We start from the raw sequence: 19,286 nt of genomic DNA, 5'->3' as shown, positions 1-19,286 counted from the left end.
GGTGCCACGCCTGCAAGGAGGTGGGGCACATCCAGAAAAACTGCCCCGCCTCCAAGGCCGCCAGATCATCTCGTGCGGCTGAGGCTGGCGCCGCCGCCGCTTCTCCCCCCGGATCTGCCAGCGCGTCGGGAACGTCTGATGCGCGGTCGACGTCGGGGGCCGATGCCACCAAGGCCTCTGGCGGGGGGGAGGGAGCGTGTCTGGCCGGAAAGAAGGCGTGGCGAAAAAAATAAACACCTTAGGGCGGGTCCCCCCGTGGATGGCCAGCCCTTGCCCCTTGCGCCCCTTACACCCGCGCTCCTCGCGGAGTTAATCGGGGCAGACGCGAGTGGGAGGGGCCTCGTGCCCGAGCCTGTGGCCGCAACCGCCGTAGCGGAAACGCCAATACCTGTGGCCGGGCTCGGGCCCGAGGAACCCGACAAACCTGCTCCGCCGGAGGGAGCGGACGAGGAGGCCCCTGCAGACATGGAGGTCTCCCTCACTCCCTCCGCGTTAAAAAGAAGACGCGACCCCCTGGAAGAGGGGGAGGACCGGAAGGAGGAAGGTCCCTCCGAGCAGGGGGAGTCGTCGCCCGCCGCGGGTACTGCGCCCCCCCCCCCCCGCTGTCATTACCACCGGCGCTCGGCAGGGGTTGCCTGTCCCTCGGGAGGCTGAGGCAGATGGGTCTGTCCGGCACGTGCCTCCCGGGGATGGGGACAAGACCCTGCACGTGGGGGTGGGCGCGGGACAACCCGCAGCGGTGATTGACATTTTATCAGTGCCGTTACCCCTCGCCGGGTCGGGCGGCCTGGGGTCTGGGTCGGGCGAGCTCGAGGAAAATGAGCTCGCCCAATGCGACCCGGACATCTCCCAGGGGCTGCTCGTCCCAGTGGAGGTTTTAATTGAAAACACCCCATCCGCTGGGTCGGAGGCTGGTGGCGGGGAGGAGCATGGCCCCCTGGCTGCGTCTCTGGTGCCAGATGCACTGGAGGAGCTGGGAATTGTTCTCTCCCCGGTTTCTCCGGTCATTCTGGCGTCTGAGGCGGGGGGGGACTCCGAACCGCCGCCGTCTTCTGGCCCGGCGCCCCTAGAGGAGCCCAGGGAGGAATCCTCTGCCGCTGATCCTGGGGGTGGGATCAGGGCGGAGGCGGGGCCGGCTAGTGCGGCCAAGCCGTTCACTGCGCACTGCGCGACGGACGGGTCGGCCGCTGGTGATGACCCCCTGGAGGAGGATGGGGACTCGGTGATGGGCACGGAGGACGATTTGGACTCCACCGTCAACGAGGCGCTGGATGACCTCGTGCCCCTTGCCGAGGTCCCTCCTCATTCCCGTAAGGGAACTCCGCGACTTTATGGCCACGTGCCAGGGTCGGCAAAATAAGATCCGGCTGGCCCTCGACAGGTGGTCGGAGCTGGCGCTGCTCATCGTGTCCGTCCGCGCCGCCGTTAAAATCATGGGCGCGGACAAGGGCGTGGACCCGCTCGAGCTGCGTCGGCTCAGAACATTTCTCACTGGGCTGCTGAGGAAGTGGCGGCTGACCAGCGGCTGCGCTCCCTCCCCCCGTTAGGTGTAGGTAGAGGTTGCACTATGCTTCTGACATGAAGATAACCATAGACAGCCTCAACATCAACGGCAGCGGGGAGGCGCGCCGCAGATTCAACAACTTCTCGGTCCTTCGGGGCGGGAAGTATGCGGTGTGTTTCCTGCAAGAAACCCACACCGTTCCGGGAGACGAAGCCACATGGCTCCTGGAGTGGCAAGGAGGGGTCAGCATGAGTCACCTCTCCAACAATTCTAGCGGGGTGGCTATCTTGCTGGCCTTGCATTTTCAGCCGGAGATCTTGGGGGTCAAGGAGCACGTGCCGGGCCGTTTGCTCCAGGTCACTGTTTGCCTGGGGGGCGTGCTGCTCCATCTAGTGAACGTGTACGCCCCTCAGACCGGTGCGCAGCAAGTGCTCTTCTTCGAAGAAGTGTCCGCTCTTTTGGGCTCCGTCGACGCGGGCGAGTGCGTCATCCTCGGGGGGGATTTTAACTGCACCCTCGAGGCGAGGGACCGTTCGGGTCCCCCGCGAAGCCCGGCGGCGATGGAGAAGTTGAGGGACCTGGTCGGGTCCTTCGACTTGGTGGACGTCTGGCGAAATCTCCAATCCGACTCCAGCGCCTTCACTAGCGTGAGGTCTGGGGGAGGAAGGTCCAGAATTGACCGCCTCTACATTTCCCGGGCGTACGTCTCCTGCGTTCCGGCGGCTTCCATGCGGCCGGTGCCGTGCACGGACCACCACCCGGTGTGGGCGGAGCTCACTCCGCTGCGCGCGCGGGGGGTGGTCCGCGTACTGGCATTTTAACAACCTGCTGCTGGAGGACGCGCGGTTCCGGGATTCGTTTCGTCGGTTCTGGGCCGACTGGAGAAGGAAACGGGGGGGCTTCCCCTCCTTGAGGCTATGGTGGGACGTGGGCAAGGCTCACATCCGTCTCTTCTGTCAGGAGTACGCGAAGGGGTCGACCAAGAGGCGGGAGGCCCGGGCCGGGCGGTTGGAGAAGGAGGTGCTCGACCTGGAGTCCCGTCTCGGTCAGGTCGTTGAGGACCCGGCCCTGCGGAAGGTGTACGAAGAGAAGAAGGGCGCGCTGAAGGACCTGCAGCTCGTCGGGTCCCGAGGCGCGTACGTGAGGTCGTGGATCCAGCTCCTGCGGGACCTGGACCGCGGCTCCCCCTTCTTCTACTCGCTGGAAAAAAGACGGGGGGTCCGTAAGCAGCTCTTGAAGCTGCTGGCCGATGACGGATCACTGGTCTCGGATCCGGAGGGAATCAGCGCGGAGACCTGCGCCTATTACGGGGCTCTGTTCTCTCCGGATCTGTCCAGCGAGGATGCGTGCAGAGTTTTGTGGGAGGACCTGCCGAAGGTCAGCCCGGAGGGCGCTGAAAAATTGGACGCTCCGCTAAGCCTGGCGGAGCTGACTGGCGCCCTCCGCCAGCTCTCTAGGGGAAAGTCCCCGGGGCTGGACGGGCTGACCGTGGAGTTCCACAGGGCGTTCTGGGACGTCTTGGGGGGCGACTACGCGCGGGTCCTGGGGGAAAGTTTGGCGACTGGGGAGATGCCCCTCTCTTGGCGCAGGGCGGTCATTGTCCTGCTGCCTAAGAAGGGCGATCTCCGCCTCCTTAAGAACTGGCACCGGTCTCCCTCCTCAGCACGGACTATAAAATCTTTGCCAGGGCCATGTCTGCTCGCCTTGGCACCGTGCTGGCCCACATGATCCACCCCGACCAGTCCTACACGGTCCCGGGCCGGACCATCCACGATAACATCCATCTGGTCCGGGACCTGGTCCACCACTCCCAGAGGGCTGGTCTGTCGGTCGCCTTCCTTTCCCTGGATCAGGAGAAGGCGTTCGACAGGGTGGATCACGAGTATCTCTTCGGGACTCTGCGCGCATTCGGGTTCGGGACGCATTTCGTCACCCGGATCCGACTTCTGTACACCGCCGCGGAGTGTCTGATTAAAGTTAACGGGTCCTTGACGGCGCCCCTTCGCTTCGGGAGGGGGGTGCGTCAGGGATGCCCCATGTCCGGTCAGTTATACATCATTTGCGTGGAGCCTTTCCTGCGCCTCTTGCGGAAGAGGTTGACGGGACTGGCTCTGCAAGGGCCGGGCGTGGAGGTGGTCCTCTCGGCTTACGCCGATGACGTGCTCCTCACGGTCACGGATCCCGCTGACTTGCGGAGGATGCGGGAATGCCAGCAGATTTACTCGGACGCATTCTCCGCCAAGATCAACTGGGAGAAATGTTCCGGACTCCTGGTGGGTCAGTGGCGGGTGGACTCCCTGCCGGAGGAGTTCAGGCCTTTCGCCTGGAGCACCACGCACCTCCTCTATTTGGGAGTCTACCTTAGCCCTGCCAAGGACGCCTGGCCGGCGAACTGGCAAGAGCTGGAGGCCAAAGTCACCGCTCGCCTAGGACGCTGGACAGGACTGCTCCGAGTGTTGTCCTACAGGGGTCGAGCGCTGGTCATAAACCAGCTGGTGGCCGCCATGTTGTGGTACCGGTTGGTCACTTTGATCCCTCCCCCTGTGTTTGTCGCCAAGATGCAGAAGAAGCTCATCGACTTCTTCTGGGACAAAAGGAAGCACTGGGTCTCTGCCGCGGTTCTGTGTCTCCTGCTTAGGGAGGGCGGTCAGGCGCTGGTGTGCCTTCGCACCCAGGCTGCGACTTTCCATCTTCAGACACTGCAGAGATACCTATACGTCGAGAATCCTCTGAGATGGTGTGCGCTGGCGACGTTTTTCTTCCGCCAGCTGCACGGCCTCAATTACGACACGCAGCTCCTGTTCGCGAAAGTGGGCGGCAGGCGTGCCGGCCTGCGGGAGCTGCCTGTCTTCTACCAGGAACTACTATGGGTTTGGAACTACGTCGCTTCCAGGCGGAGTTCTCCCCCGTCAGGAGCGGCGGCTCTCCTTCGGGAGCCGCTGCTCAGGAATCCGCACCTCCACGAACGCGGGTTCGGGCGGCTGGCGGAGGGCAGGGCTGTGCCTGGCAAGGTGACCAGAGTCGGGGACCTGCTCGATGGCGGAGGAGCGGGCTGGATGGCGCCGGAGGAGCTGGCGCGGCGCCTGTCCTGGGCCAACGTCCGGCTCGCGGTCGAAGCCATCGAATCGGTGAAAGCGTCAATGGGCCCCAACTCCACTAGGTGTATCGAGGCGGCTCAATCACGTGGGTCGATCCTGTCCAAGCTTACCCCCATTCGGACGGAATTCCTCATCGGCGCCCGGCCCCGAAACTCCCCTCGGGAACCGGCGCCTCACAACTTGAGCCGTCTCGAGGAAATACCCTCCGTGCCTTTTCATTCCGCGCGGAGGGGTTTCCTGTACGGGCTGCTCCTGCACACTCTCCACTTTGCCATTTTCGTCTACCGTCCGGACACGCCTTGGCGTGGCGTCTTGCCGACTGGCGGTGGCGGAGGTCCCCAGTGGAGGGCTCTCTACGCGGGAGTCCTCCCTTGTTCCATCGGGGACTTGACCTGGAGGGTGTTGCACGGAGCGGTCCCGTGCAATTAGGTTTTAAGTAGGTTCACGGACTCCCAGGCCGCCTGCATTTTTTGCGGCCTGGAGGAGTCCGTGTTTCATGTTTATATGGAGTGTGAGAGGTTGTAGCCCCTCTTTCACTACTTCAAGGGGCTGCTCCTCGATTTTTGGTTGCACTTCAGTCCCACGCTCTTGATCTACGGTCACCCGGTGCGGAGGGGAGCGGACAGGTTGGAGGACCTCCTTGTGGGCCTGCTCCTGGGCCTGGCTAAAAGAGTCATCAATTGGTCCAGGCAGCGGGCGGTCGAGGGGGTCGTCCAGCCGGATTGCCTGCCTCTCTTCCGCGGCCATGTTCGCGCCCGGGTGGCCCTGGAGATGGAGCACGCCGTGTCCACCGGCGCGCTTGAGTATTTCCGCGACCGGTGGGCGCCGCAGGGACTGGAGTGCATTATCAACCCGGAAAACCAAATTTTAATTTGATTTGTTAAGTTTTAGTTGAACTTTTGTTTATTTACAGTCCAATTGGGTTTTTTTGGGGTCCAAACAAAAAGAGTACCCTCTGTTCAAGTAAATACCTGTTTTATTGTTCTCCTGCAGTCCGTTTATTATTTACTAGCTGAAGTGCCCGGCGGTGCCGAGGGATTCTTGAGGGCATGTTGTTGTTGGAAGAGAGAGAGAGAGAGCGCGACTGGGGGGAAGAGAGAGTGCGACTGGGGGGAAGAGAGAGAGCGACTGGGGGGAAGAGAGAGAGTGACTGGGGGGAAGAGAGAGCGCGACTGGGGGGAAGGGGGGGAAGAGAGAGCGAGACTGAGGGGAAGGGAGGGGGGAAGGGAGGGAGGGGGTGAGGGGGGGAGGGGGGAGAGAGGGGTGGGGAGGGGAGGGGTGGGGGAAGGAAGGGGGGGAGCCAGCAGACCCTCTCCCCTCTGCCAGCGATGGCTCCGCTGAGCTCCGTGCCGCCCCACGCACTGACATGCCGAGCGCAGCGCCCCGGTGAGCCCGAGCCCCGCCCTCCCGAGGTCGGGCCTGAGACGGCCGATTGCGGCTGGCCGGGTCCGGTTGCCTTGGTAACCCTCCTCCCCTCTCCGCCTCCCGATCTCCGGGACCGGGCCTGGGCCTGAGCGGCTTGAGACGGCCGATTGCGGCTGGCAAGCCCGGTTGCCGGGCTAACCCTCTCCGCTCCCTCTCCCCGCCGCCCCCCCCGCTAACCTGCTTGCTTCCCTCTGGCCGTGCTCTGTGTGGAGGTGCGCGTGCGCCGTGCAGCGCGAGGAGCTTGCACTGAGCCCAGCCAACCTTTACCAAGATGGCTGGCCGCTGGTTCGGAATCGGGCCCAGCGGGATGGCCGGTGCGTAGCTCGGGCGTGGCTGGGCAACAGACGCCCAGGCTTCGAGGCCTGCCTGCAAAAACGGTGAAATGTAGGAAAATTATAGAGGTTAGAAAAAAGATTTACAAATGAATTAACTTTTTTAAAAACAATTTGTGTTTTAAAAGCAACTTTTTTTTTGGTGGAAATGTAGATTTGAAAAGAAACACACAGAAAGCGGGAAAAAGAAATGAAAAGTTTGGAATCAAGATGGCGGCGACTCACCTTGGTTCAGAACAATAAGGCCCGCCCACACATGCACCGATTGGTCGACCGTCAGGTCACCGAAGCATAGGATTGGTCAATCGTCCCGTCACTCGACTCTAGGAGGGCCCGCACGCACGTGCCAGGAACCCGCCCCCACCACGCAGCGATTGGTCGACCGTCGGGTCGCTCGACCATACGATTGGTCGACCTCGACGTCACTCAATGCTAATGAGCAGATAATGAGCGTAATTTTGAACTTTTTTGGATACCGCGCGCGCAATTTTTGTCTCACCGAAACGTAAATACACTTACGACCGTTCTGGAATCGTAAGCTTTCTTTTGATGTAACACACGTGTAGGTACGCTCTATAACTTTTGATTGTATAGCCGGACAGAGACAGAAAGACAGACAGAGAGACATACCGTTTTATATATATACTCGGACATTACACTGGCGATGGGCAGGTTTGAACTCACTTGCAGTACTGTATCACCTCACGGGGATCTTTTCCCTGAAGAGAAGCTTCTTGGAGGTCGAAGTCAGAACGGCGGGCGTCGACCGCAGGCAACCGCCCAGGGATCCGTCGGAGAGTTGCAGGGGAGGCTGTGGAGAGCTGGGCCTGGCTCCCCAGTCGAGGTGTTCCAGCAAGTCGTGATGGTAGCAGGTAGTGCGCTGACCCTTCCGGACTGCGGCGGGCTCCGGCTCGATCGAGCGGCTCTGCAAAGGGGCCATGCAGCGTTGTCGGGAGGAAGAGAGAGAGAGAGGGTGGAGCGCACAGGGCGCGGTCGGTGCTCAAGAACAGGGCAGCGTGGCGAGGATAGAACGCGGGGAAGGAAAAGTGATATGCGCCGAAGCCGCGGGTCGCCGCCATTACCCTGTAGAATGCTAGGAGCAGCGTGGCAGCAAGGGGAAGAAGGAAAAGCGCAGGAGGCGCCATTTTATTACATTGGGGAAGAAGGAAAAGCGCGGGAGGCGCCATTTTATTCCATTGGGGAAGAAGAAAAAGCGCGGGAGGCGCCATTTTAAATCACTCAAGATGCCGAAGAGTGGCAGTATCACTGCTTTCGACAACGAGGTAGAAGACTGGACCACGTATGTGAAAAGAATTGAAGTGTACTGCAAGGCAAATGAGGTGGCCGATGGAAAGAAGGCGTCGGTATTATTAAATGTGATGGGCATGAGAACGTACGGCCTATTGCGGAATTTAATTACCCCAGCTAAACCAATGGAGAAAAGTTTTGAAGAGATTGTTAATATCGTACAGGAACACCTAAATCCTACACCACTGCTGATAGCAGAAATATTCAAGTTCCATAAAAGAAACCAGCACAAAGATGAGAGCAATGCTGACTATCTTACGGAACTACGCAAGTTATCGAAGCACTGCCAGTTCGGAGCAGGACTGGCAGACACCTTGCGGGATAAGTTTGTCTGCGGGCTCCAGAGTGAAGGAACCCAGAAACGGCTACTTTCGGAAAAGGACCTGACGCTAGAACAGGCTTTCAGCGTGGCAGTATCCTACGAAGCAGCAGCACGGGGAGCTGCGGAAATACAACAGAAACCATAGGAATACAGCGCTAACGAAATGGCGTATGGAGCAGAAAAGTGCTATTGCTGTGGCAGAACAACCCATGATCAGAAGGACTGCTGGGTTAAGGACAAAGTATGCAGGCAATGTGGGAAAATGGGACACATAGCAAGAGTCTGCAGGTCAGGAAAGAAAACCAACACTACAAGAACTACGAAGGAAAAGTACAAGAAAGTAAAGAAATTGACAGACAGTAGTTCGGAAGATCAGGAGAGTGATAAGGACTCCGGGAACAGGAGACTAAGTTGTCTAAAGTTACACAACGTGATCGCAAAGGAGGATCACCGAACCATTTGGGTCACCCTCATGATAGCAGGGTCCCCAGTAAAGATGGAATTGGACACAGGATCAGCCCTAACTGTCATGAATCGACGAGACTATGAGCGGCTATTCTCACACATACCCTTGAAGGACACGTCCATTGTATTGAAGACATACACGGGGCAAAAAGTCTACCCCAGAGGAAAAATAAGGGTGCCAGTTGAATACAACGGCAAGGAAACACAGAAACTGTATCTATATATACTACCAGATGGAGGACCACCATTATTGGGACGTGAATGGATCCAAAAAATACAATTGGATTGGCATTCCATTCAGGCGCTAACTGTGACTGATAAAAAAGATGATGACGTCACACCTGGACGACTGTCAAAAATTCTAACTGACAAGAAAGAGGTGTTCCAACAAGGACTTGGGACTCTAATAGGAATAACGGCAATGATAAAAATCGAAGATAACGCAAACCCCAAATTTTTTAAGGCCAGACTGGTACCTTACGTGATCCGCCCAGCCGTTGAAGCAGAGCTGGAGAGTCTGGAGCATTCAGGTGTGCTGTCCAAGGTGGACTGGAGCGAGTGGGCCACACCCATCGTTCCTGTAATGAAGAAATCATTGAGCAGCACGCCTGGGGAACCGAAGAAGGTTCGCATCTATGGAGACTTCAAGGTAACTGTGAACCCAGTCCTGCACACAGTACAATATCCACTTCCATGGATAGAAGATATTTTCGCCTCACTATCTGGAGGGAAACGCTTTACAAAGATTGATCTGGCCCAAGCGTATCTACAAATGGAGGTGGAAGAAGCATCTAGGAAATACCTCACGATAAACACTCACAAAGGCCTTTACCAGTACAATTGACTGGTATTCGGGGTAGCATCAGCCCCGGCTATTTGGCAGAGGGCGATGGAACAAGTCCTGCAAGGGATCCCGGGGACCCAGTGTTATTTGGACGACATCCTGGTTACGGGCGAAAATGACAGTGAACACCTTGCCAACCTGGAGCAGGTGCTCACGAGATTACAGGAATATGGGCTACGAGCCAACCGCCCCAAATGCGAGTTCTTCAGGAGACAAATCTCGTATTGTGGCCACATGATTGATGAGGAAGGGTTGCATAAGTCGCCGGACAAGATTGAGGCTGTAGTCAAGGCTCCAGCACCGGAAAATGTGTCGCAACTGAGGTCGTTCCTCGGGTTGGTGAACTACTACCATAAGTTCTTGCTGAATTTATCCACAATTCTGCACCCACTGAATGCCCTACTGCAAACTGGAGTAACATGGAAATGGAGTGATGAGTGTAAGCGTGCCTTTCAGAAATGTAAATGCCTAATCACTTCAAAAGAAGTATTGGCCCACTACAATCCAACACTACCGATTCGGTTAGCATGTGATGCGTCTCCCTACGGCATCGGAGCGGTGCTGTCACACAAATTCCCTGACGGTTCAGAGAGGCCAATAGCCTTTGCGTCGCGCTCGTTAACCTCAGCCGAGCGTAACGACGCCCAGATTGACAGGGAGGCCCTCAGCCTGGTGTGGGGGGTGAAGAAGTTCAATCACTATCTGCACGGGCAGAAATTCACCCTACTGACTGATCATCAGCCCCTGGTCTCCATTTTTAACCCAAAGAAGGGCGTTCCGGTGATGACGGCGCAACAGCTGCAAAGATGGTCACTTTTTCTAGGGGCACATCAGTACGACATAGAGTACAAGGGTATGAAACAGCATGGAAACGCTGATGGGCTGTCGCGCCTACCGTTGCCTACGGTAGAGGAAGCACCTGCAGTGGACCCTGTTGATATTCCATGCGACCATAGTCGAATGTCTACCTGTTACAAACTCAAGTATAGAGAAGGAAACCCGAATTGACCCGACACTCTCTCGGGTCTATGATTTGACGGTGAAGGGATGGCCAGCACATGGCGACTCACTGTTGCCAGCATTCTCGCCAAGGAGAGAACAGCTGTCAGTGTGCCGGGGGACCTTGATGTGTGGATCCCGAGTGGTAACTCCACCCAAGTTGAGAGATAGAGTGCTCAATGAGCTTCATGAGGGTCATCTGGGAGGGGTAAAGATGAAGAGCCCAGCCAGGGCGTTTGTGTGGTGGCCGGGAATCGATAAACAAATCGAGGATATGACCAAGAGATGCACAGGATGCCAGAAGGTCCAAAACGCTCCACCACAGGCCCCGCTACATCCATGGGAGTGGCCCTCATCTCCATGGCAATGGGTACACATTGATTTTGCTGGTCCATTTATGGACTCAATGTTCCTAATCGCTGTGGACGCCCATTCGAAATGGCCAGAGGTCATCAAAATGTCCTCCACCACCACGGAGAAAACTATTGCAGTCCTACGGACCATCTTCGCCAGGAATGGCTTGCCAGAACAGATTTGCTCTGACAATGGGCCACAGTTTGTGTCAGAGGATTTCCGGAGGTTTCTGAGGAATAATGGGGTGAAGCATTACACATCTGCCCCATATCATCCAGCCACAAATGGATTGGCTGAGAGGTTTGTTCCGACCTTTAAAAAGGCCATAAAGGCAATGCATAATGACGACATACCACTACAACACAAGGTGGATAATTTCTTGTTTGCTTACCGGAATGCGACACATGCAGTCACCAACCAAGCTCCAGCCATAATGTTCTTCAACCGAAGGCTAAGATGTCGCCTGGATTTGCTCAAACCAAACATAAGACGAGATGTTGAGGATAAGCAATTCCAGCACATAAATGAGAAGCCAACCAGGAGCTTCAAGATAGGGCCACCAGTCTTGGCCCGCGACTACCGAACAGAAAAATGGCAGCCAGGAACGATATGCACACAGCAGGGACCACTAATGTACACAGAGGACGTTGGAGAGAGCATCGTGAGACGCCATGCTGACCAGATTCTAGAGTCACAGGAACAAGCCAAACCCATACCACGAGCAGATGCACCTGGTAATCAACCCAAAGTACAGATTGCGTCTACCTCAGAAGCAGTGGTATTGGAAGCTGACGAACCAACCAATGACAATGAGCCAGAATCAACTCCGCCGCAAGAACAGGATACTCGAGAAAGGCGCTATCCAGTCAGGATCAGGAAGCCTCCTCAAAGACTGAACTTATAAATGATTATTTCAGTTGATGTATATAGTACAGAGAAAATTGTAATTGTAATTAGTTATTATTTAGTTGTTAAATGAATGTTATGTACTGTTTATCTAAAAGGGGAGGAATTGTTGTGTATGTGCCTTTAAGAGAAGAACTGATTCTATACTGCAGTACCGGCAATGACCACCCCTGTATATAAAGCCATAGCAGGCTTCTGTATTTCAGTCTTGAATTACTCTCTGTTCAAGTAAATACCTGTTTTATTGTTCTCCTGCAGTCTGAGTATTATTTATACTCGGACATTACACTTCACTTTGAAGCCCACAAACTGGCAGTGTTTCGATAGTTTGCGCAGTTCTGTTAAATAATCAGCACTGCTTTCATCCTTATGCTGATTCCGTTTGTGAAACTTGAATCTTTCTGCTATCAGCAGCGGTGTGGGGTTTAAATGTTCCTTTAGTATCGTTACTATGTCTTCAAAACTCTTTTCCATTGGCTTCGTTGGGGTTACTAGATTTCGTAATAAACCATACGTCTTTGCACCCATTAAATTTAACAATACCAATGCTTTCTTGTCATCTGACACCTCATTTGCCTTGCAGTACACCTCTATTCGTTCGACATATGTAGTCCAATCTTCGACTTCATTGTCAAATGCGGTGATACTGCCACTCTTCGGCATTTTGGGTGTGGTGTAAAATGGCGTCTCCCAATGGCTTAAAATGACGTCTCCCGCTCTTTCCTTCCTCCCCCGCTGCTGCCAACGCCGCTCCCGGCGGTTCTCGTGGCAATGGCGGCGCCCTGTAGGTTTCACGCGCTTCTCCTGCGCTGCTGCCAACACCGCTCTCGGCGGACCTCGTGGCAATGGCGGCGCCTCGCGGGTTTCTGCGCGTATTTCTCTCCCTCTCTCCGACGCTGCTCGGCCCCTGAACACCGGTTGTGCCCTGTGCGCTCTGCCCTCTCTCTCACTCCCCCGTCGACGCTGCTCGGCCCTTTGCTGTGCCGCTCGGTCAGGCTCTAGCCCGCCGCTGTCCGGGAAGGGTCTGCGCACTACCTGTTGCCAGCCCGTTTCGCTGGACCACCTCGACTGGAAAGCCAAGCCTGGCTCTCGACAGCCTCCCCTGCAATTCTCGAGTCTCTGCTGGATGACTGGGCGGTTGCCCGTGGTCGACGCCCGAGTCTCTGGCCTTGACCTCCAATCCACTGATCTCCAGGAACGAATCCCCGGGAGGTGATGCAGAGTTGCAGGTAGGTTCGAACCTGCCTCGTCGCCAATGTTGCGTCCGTGTATAATAAGACACAGACTGCGGAGAACGGTACAACAGGTGTTTACTCAACGTGGCTCACACTGCAACTGATCTGTACAGATTACTACTCAGTGCTATATACAGGTGTGGTCACTGCCGGTACTGCAGTATACATGAGCTGTAAAACATAGTTCCCCCCTTAAAGGTATATACATTACAACTACCACCAATATGTTCTCCCACTGATACCCTTTCCACCTGCCCAGCTTCATTCCCTAAAACTAGGTCCAGAACCGTGCCCTCCCTTGTTGGGTTTCATCTCCCGAAACTTTGGCCCAGTGTCTTCAAGCTCTGGCCCCGCCTGAGTCGGCTCCCCACTTCCCGAGGCCGCAGCTTACTGCTCAGGCCTGCCCCGCTGAGCGCTAGTAATGGAGTGGCGAGCACCCTCTGGTGCACATGCGCGGCTCTGGTGGGCGCAGGGCGGTGTTTAGGCCCTGCCCCCGTATGGGCGCATGCGCAGGATACCGTGCAAATAATGACCACGCACAAAGACGATCAGATCATTTCCAGCAGCAACTGATGTCGCTGAATCCGAGAAGATAACAGACTCAAATTTGTAATATATGGAAAATATTTATTGCTGTACTGGCCAGTTTATAAGCAGTTAACATTTTGTTGATAGTTTTGTGTCATCAAAGCCTTTGCACCAAATCCTGAAGTATCAGCCAGTTCTGAAACTTCCTAACATCTACTTGAACGTGAAACCCAGAAACATAATGCAAGAAATTTTGGCGACCGCTATTTGATTGTAACTTTCAGAGTCCCTGCCTCAACAACCGACCCAATTAAACCCACTCTTGCCGTAAACTCTTAGTGCAGAGAAACAGTCGTTAAACAGAAAAACGAGACCAGTCAACAGATAAAAACGACATGATAATGCTAGGGAAACACGACTGCAACATGAACATTGTGCGCTGATAACAACATGGTTGGTTTTATGGTCCTTTCACAGTCTTGTTTGAGCTTGTTCTAGCTGAGCTTTGAAATTGCGTTTGTGAAACTCCTGAGAAATTTCCAGAAAGGTCTTCCCTTTCGTTTCTGGCAGAAAGAATCCAATGAATAAAGTGGCGAGGAAACTACAGGAAAGGAACGGCACATAACAGAAACTGCCCAGTCCCTCCTGAAAGAGAGAAAAACCGGGTGAGTGCAAACAGCACCGATTTTACATTTGGTAATGATTCTGCTATTGCCATTTACACCTCCTCTAGACCCATCTTTTGTTTCATTCCTTGTCCCATTACCACCCCCTTTTGCCTTGCACCATCATCCCTTTTGTCATTTAATCTCTCCTGCCCTCCAGCCTATCACAGAACTTCCCTTTTATTCTTTCCTCCCCTCCCCCTTTCCCTGTCCCTGCACTTGCTTAAAATATGTTACATCTCTAACTTTTTCCAGTTCTGATGAAAGATCATCGACCTGAAACGTTAAGTCTGTTTCGCTCTCTACAGATGCTGCCTGACCTGCTGAATATTTCCAACATTTTCTGTTTTTATTTTAATTTTTCTTTAGCAATACAAGTTATTTTAATTTCACCCACTTTTTCTCTCACACCCCACCCTGACCAAGAGAACGTATAGTCTGTGTCACAATACTAAGTTAAATTTAATTTTCAAGTTCAAGATACTTACAATGATGAATGGGAAAGACATCCCAACAACAATAAGATTTATCCAGAGCAGGGAGCCATTGACCATGTAGGCTGCAGGCCGTGCAGTTTGGTCAAAGATCTCCATCGGTATGACCCCAGTTACTCCGGCTAAGGGCAAAGAAGTCAATGGAAGAGCAATGGCGATAGGGGATTCATTGGTTAGGGGAACAGATAGGCGTTTCTGTGGAGGCAGACGTGACTCCAGGATGGTATGTTGCCTCCCTGGTGCCAGGGTCAAGGATGCCACTGAGTGGCTGCAGGACACTCAGGGGGGCGGGTGAACAGCCAGAGGTCGTTGTCCATATCAGTACCAATGACATACGCAGAAAGAGGGATGAGGTCCTGCAGGCAGACTATAGGGAGCTAGGAAAGGGATTAAAAAGCAGGACCTCAAAGGTAGTAATCTCACATGCTAGTGAGTACAGGAATAGGAAGATAGAACAGATGAATGCATGGCTGGAGAGATGGTGCAGGAGGGAGGGCTTTAGATTCCTGAGGCAGTGGGACTGTTTCTGGAGAAGGCGGGACCTGTACAAGCCAAACTGGTTACACCTCAACAGTGCCGGGACCAATATTCTCATGGGGAGGTTTGCTAGTGCTGTTGAGGAGGGTTTAAACTAGCTTGGCAGGGGGATGAGCACCAGCGTGTAGGAGTAGAAAAGAAGAATAAGGTGCATAAAAGAGGGAGTGATAGTACTAGAGAAGTAGTACTAGAGGCAGAAGTAGTATCATATTAGATAGAAGCAGACTAAGAAAGACTACGAAAAATTCAAAAATGGGTTTAGAATGCATGTATGTAAACGGACAAAGTGTGGTGAATAAGGTTAGTGAGCTACAAGCACAATTAGCCGTGTGGCAATATGATGTTGTGGCAATAATGGAAACATGGCTTAAAAACGGTGAGGCACTTAATATTCAAGGGTACAAGGTGTCCAGAAAAGATAGGGGAGGAAAAAAGGGCTGTGGCAGTGCTGATTAAGGAAGACATTGTAGTGTTGGAAAGGGAGGATGTTCTTGAGGGGACAAGGACAGAATCCATTTGGTTAGGGCTGAGGAGCAAAAAGGGTATGATCACGCTATTGGGGGTATTCTACAGGCCTCCAAATAGTGAGAGGGAGGTAGAGGAGCAAATCTGCAGGGAAATCGCAGAGATATGCAAGAGTTATAGAGTGGTGATATTGGGGGACTTTAATTATCTAAATATCGATTGGGATAATGCTATGGTAAAGGGAAAGGAGGGGGAGGAATTTCTGAAATGTGTTCAGGGGAATTTCCTTGACCAGTATGTTCTTGACCCAACTAGGAAGGAGGCATTGCTGGATCTGGTGCTGGGGAATGAGGTGGGCCAGGTCGATCAAGTGTCTGTGGGAGAACACTTGGGTACGAGTGATCATCGTATCATAAGATTTAGATTAGCAATGGAGATGAGCAAGGAACAATCTAGAGTGGAACTTCTAAACTGGAATAGAGCTAACTTCAATGGAATGCGAAAGGATCTAGCCAGGGTAAAATGGAACCAAAGACTGACAGGAAAAGCTGTAACGGTACAATGGGTGATCTTTAAGGAGGAAATGTTCCAAGTACAGGTTAGGTACATTCTAACAAGAGGGAATGGTAAGGGAACCAAAGCATGTAAACCGTAAGCGGGTAGTAAGAGGTGGTGTGGGGCCTATTAGGGACAAAGAAGGTGATATATGCTTAGATGCGCAGGGCAAAGCTAGAATACTCAATGAGTACTTTGTATTGGTGTTTACTAAGGAGGTGGATGCGACAAAATATCGGAAGAAGTGGAATAGGTAGAAGCAATGGAAGGGGTGAAAATTGATAGATAGGATGTACTAGAAAGGCTAGGTATGCTTAGAGTGGACAAGTCACCTGGTCCAGATGACTTGCATCCCAGGTTGCTAAGGGAATTGGGGGAGGAGATAGCGGAAGGGCTTGCCATAATTTTCCAATTTTCCCTAGATGCAGGGGGAGGATCTGAAAGTGGCAAATGTGACATCATTGTTCAAGAAAGGGTGTAAGGACAATCCTAGTAACTACAGGCCGGTCAGTTTAACATCAGTGGTGAGTAAAGTTTTAGAAACAATAATCAAGGAAAAAATTAACGGGCACTTGGAGAGGTTTAAGCTAATTAAGGAGAGCCAACATGAATTTGTAAAATGCAGATCGTGTTTGACTAATCTAATTGAATTTTTTGATGAAGTAACGGAGGATTGATGAAGGGAATGCAATGGATGTTGTCTACATGGATTTTAGGAAGCCATTTGACAACATACCACATAGAAGACTGGTTAACAAAACTGAGGCTCATGGAATAGGTGGGTCAGTGGCAGCTTGGATAAGGAATTGGCTTAAGGACAGAAAACAGCGAGTTGTGGGATAAATAGCTGTTTTTCAGACTGGAGGATGATAGACAGTGGTGTTCCCCATGGGTCAGTGCTAGGGCCACTGCTTTTCTTGATATATATAAATGACCTGGATATTGGAATACAGGGTAGAATTTCTAAATTTGCCGATGACACCAAACTTGGAGGTATGACAAACAGTGAGGATGATACCAAACGACGGCAACAGGACATAGAAAGGCTAGCGGAATGGGCAGACAAGTGGCAGATGGAATTTAATACAAAGAAGTGTGAGGTGATGCATTTTGGCAGAAGGAACAGGGATGGGCAATATACACTTAATGGCACAGTTTTAAAGAGTATGCAGGGACAGAGGGACCTGGGAGTTAATGTGCATAGGTCCCTGAAGGTGGCAGGACATTGAGAGAGTGGTTAGCAAAGCATATGGGATCTTGGGTTTCATAAATAGAGGTATTGAGTACAAAAGTAGAAAAGTTATGCTGAACCTTTATAAAGCTCTTGTTAGGCCACAACTGGAGTATTGTGTCCAGTTCTGGTCACCACAATTTAGGAAGAATGTGAAGGCACTTGAGAGGGTGCAGAGGAGATTACCAGAATGGTTCCGGGGATGGGGGATCTTAGCTACAAGGACAGGTTGGAGAAGCTGGATTTGTTTTCATTAGAGCAAAGGAGGTTGAGGGGTGATTTGATAGAGGTGTACAAGATTATGACGGGTTTGAATAGGCTAGACGGGGAAAGGCTGTTCCCACTAGTTGATGGTACAAGGACTAGGGGACGCAGATTTAAGGTTTTGGGCAAGAGATACAGGGGGGATGTGAGAAAAAACTTTTTTATGCAGCGAGTGGTGAGGACCTGGAACTCGCTGCCAACGGAAGTGGTGGAAGAGGGCGCTAATGGGGTGCAAAGCAACTAGCACCTGGGCGTGGCAATGTTTGCACCGCTCATGAAATTGACCAGACATTTTGCGATGGCGCTCAACGCTACCGCCACGATCTCCTGCGTCTGCAGATCGTGACGTCAGTCGAGCGTGTAACGCCCGGGTAGCTCCCTGGACCGGATATTGAGTGGCGCCCCCTGCCTTTCTGCCTGCTGCTAGCGACGGCAGGTAGAGGGGAGCGTTTTGCAGTTGGGAAGGGACTGGGGGAGCGCTATTTAAAGGCGGCCGCTCCTGCCTTTTTTTGTCAGCGACATATTTGCACCACGTATTGTAGGGGTTGCAAAATTTCCCCTATTTCCCTGAAGATTGAAAATATTGGTCCACATCGTGGACGAAGAATTGGGTGATGTGACTTGTCTACAGTGTTTTAAAATGTGCCGAGAACCGCAAAAGACTGCACTGAGATGGACAGAATGTGGACAACACCGGAGTCGTAGAGCTCTGTGGAAAATATTCACACACCTTAAGACAGTGCTTTTATTAATAAAATTGTTTAAATTTACATGTATGCCAAATGTTTGTAATTTGGTCCGAGGTCAAGGGACCCGACCATGTCTCCACCTAAAGCAGCAGGTCAGTGAGACCTGGCTGCATGTCCTTTTAAGTTTTGCAGGAGATTGGACCATGAAGCAGCACTGTTCGCCCAGCCCGAGCTGGGCATCGAATGAAGATATGAATACAGAATGTTGGGGATCACCTCGCCACCAGACGAATCCAGAGGGAAACCCCGCAGCGACCTTCGGGAAAAACCGGACAGGGTCCGGAGGAACTTGCCTACTCCTCCTACGCGGAAGAGATGGCCCCAGCTGGGTGGGGCACGGCCCCCAACCCAGCACTATCCTGACCGAAGTTCACTTGCGGGAGACCTCGCTGTTGAGGAGTCATGGTGGGGAAGCGCGGGCGCATTGCCACAAAGGGACGTGTTCCCCGGGAGTGGGTGGTGATGGCCTGGGAAAGATTGTAAAGAGGAGGGGGAGACCCAAGAGTCACGTGGGTGCGGTCGGGGGAGAGAGGAACTCACCCGGGGTCCCACGGGCAAAGAGAGTAAGTGTGGCTGGGAAGGATGAGTGGGTGGCCGGATCTGGGATCCAAGTTTCAGTGTGGGGCCAGGGAGAGCCGCCACACAGGCACCCATCATTTTCTGCAGCTAGTCGAGGGAAGACGGGAGGGGGAGGGACTGGGAGTCACGGTCCCATACTCCCCGGTCTCAGTCTGTGCCAAGGTAATCTTTAACATGAGGGGCACCCCGCCTCCACAAAGGGACAAGGGAACAGTTCGGGGCTGGTGGAGCAGGCTGGTCTGTAAATCCATTCTGTCTGTTTTAAAGTTTAAGACGATCAAAGGGGGGTGGAAGGTACATTTACTGCCCGGGTGGGAGGAGCAATACCCACTCGAATTTTGTGACCCATCATTGGCACATGATGGTCAGGGTTTGTTTAAGCATGTTGTTCAAGTTTTTTTGTATTTTGTGTTACAGCCCCAAGTTG

General features: G+C 53.3%; 1 protein-coding gene across 2 annotated transcripts in view; it reads right to left on the bottom strand.

Moving 5' to 3' along the window:
* Positions 1 to 13,398: 13,398 nt before the first annotated feature.
* The window catches only part of LOC147104510 (solute carrier family 2, facilitated glucose transporter member 11-like), a 43,761-nt gene continuing 37,873 nt past the window's right edge, over positions 13,399 to 19,286 (bottom strand). The window contains exons 3-4 of one of the 2 annotated variants that reach the window (XM_085961870.1): positions 14,474 to 14,601; positions 13,399 to 13,965 (exon numbers count right to left, since the gene is read on the bottom strand). In XM_085961870.1, coding sequence (XP_085817996.1) covers positions 13,792 to 13,965; positions 14,474 to 14,601 — 302 coding nt within the window. In that variant the 3' untranslated portion in view covers positions 13,399 to 13,791. The remainder of the gene's footprint in view (positions 13,966 to 14,473; positions 14,602 to 19,286) is intronic. The other variant, XR_015072351.1, reaches the window with a different exon arrangement.

Source organism: Somniosus microcephalus, chromosome 19 (genome assembly GCF_052327205.1).
Source record: "Somniosus microcephalus isolate GS21.2 chromosome 19, FLI_Smic_1.0, whole genome shotgun sequence".
NCBI lineage: Eukaryota > Metazoa > Chordata > Chondrichthyes > Squaliformes > Somniosidae > Somniosus > Somniosus microcephalus.
The sequence above is the reverse complement of the archived record's forward strand: the minus strand, read 5'-3'. Positions and strand labels throughout refer to the sequence as shown.